Raw genomic sequence first — 1,161 nt, 5'->3', positions numbered from 1 at the left:
ATATATATATGTGTATATATATATGTATATATATGTATGTATATATATATATATATATGTATGTATGTATGTATATACCTGGATGTAGTTGTTTCTATGGGGACGTTTGCGAGAAATACGGTTTTGTTTTCAGGCCATAGCCCAACCACTACATATACCAGTAGGTAGTATAGTGCATATATCAATAAGTACTTGTATTATATCGAAATATACTCGAATGTGTATGTATTCATGGGCGTAATTGCGAGAATGACGACCTTATACAAGTCGTAACTCAATCATTGCTTACCTAGGAAGGTATTACGGAGATCTTGCGTTATTTTCATCTAGATGTGGATGTATCAAATGGGTTTTTTTCTAATAATGAAATCTTGCCGATCTACCTGCCATATACGAATGTTGATTGATTGTGCATGCAGATGTGCAGACACACAAACAAAATGAACTTATCACACACGCAAAGCAAACTTACTTATCGTCGACACAATTGCACCTATTCACCACAAAACAGGACCAGGAAGAGGAGCAGAACAAACAGTTTGAACAACAGCTGCGACAGGTGACCAATCAGTCGGCGATGACTGCGCAGACTTCACGCAGCAGCGGCGACAGCTCCGACGAGAGCGATAGCGATACTAGGCACAGGTAGGTGGGATCGATTTGGCTAGCGTGGGATAAACCTGGTGTGTGTGGGTTAAACCTGGTTCTTGCGTGAGTTAAAAACCAGAGTCATGAAGCCTGAAGTGTGCGTGCTGTGGTACCCCGCACACTGTATAGTTTGACACGTATGACGTGGACACCAGCATCGATGACGGCGAAACAGTCTGTCGGAAGTCAAGCTAATCCCAGTTGATTTATCACAAACCCTAAACCCTAAACCCTGAACCCTTATACCCTGGAGTTGGTTGAGGTAGATACGTGACTATCAGTACACGTGTGTATGTAGGTCCGGCTGCGCATCTCACGCTTGCTTAGCACACCCACTGGTATCTCTTTCGTACTTTCGTCCACCTACTCAGATTGGCTCTAGCACCCGCATCTTGTGCCGAGCCTTTGATCACATACTGTGCCATTGTATCGGCTACAATGGTTTGCGTTTGTGTGTGCGTGTGTGTGTGTGTGTGTGTGTGTGTGTGTGTGTGTGTGTGCATCGCGTCGTGG

General features: G+C 43.8%; 1 protein-coding gene across 1 annotated transcript; it reads left to right on the top strand.

Moving 5' to 3' along the window:
- Positions 1 to 217: 217 nt before the first annotated feature.
- SARC_16793 (hypothetical protein) lies at positions 218 to 645 on the top strand (the record flags this gene model as incomplete). Its single annotated transcript, XM_014289107.1, has 2 exons — positions 218 to 221; positions 420 to 645. Coding segments are annotated over 2 exons (230 nt in total), but the record flags the coding sequence as incomplete, so codon positions are not given.
- Between the last annotated feature and the right edge of the window lie 516 nt (positions 646 to 1,161).

This window comes from Sphaeroforma arctica (genome assembly GCF_001186125.1).
Source record: "Sphaeroforma arctica JP610 unplaced genomic scaffold supercont1.8904, whole genome shotgun sequence".
NCBI classification, from domain to species: Eukaryota; class Ichthyosporea; order Ichthyophonida; genus Sphaeroforma; species Sphaeroforma arctica.
The sequence above is the reverse complement of the archived record's forward strand: the minus strand, read 5'-3'. Positions and strand labels throughout refer to the sequence as shown.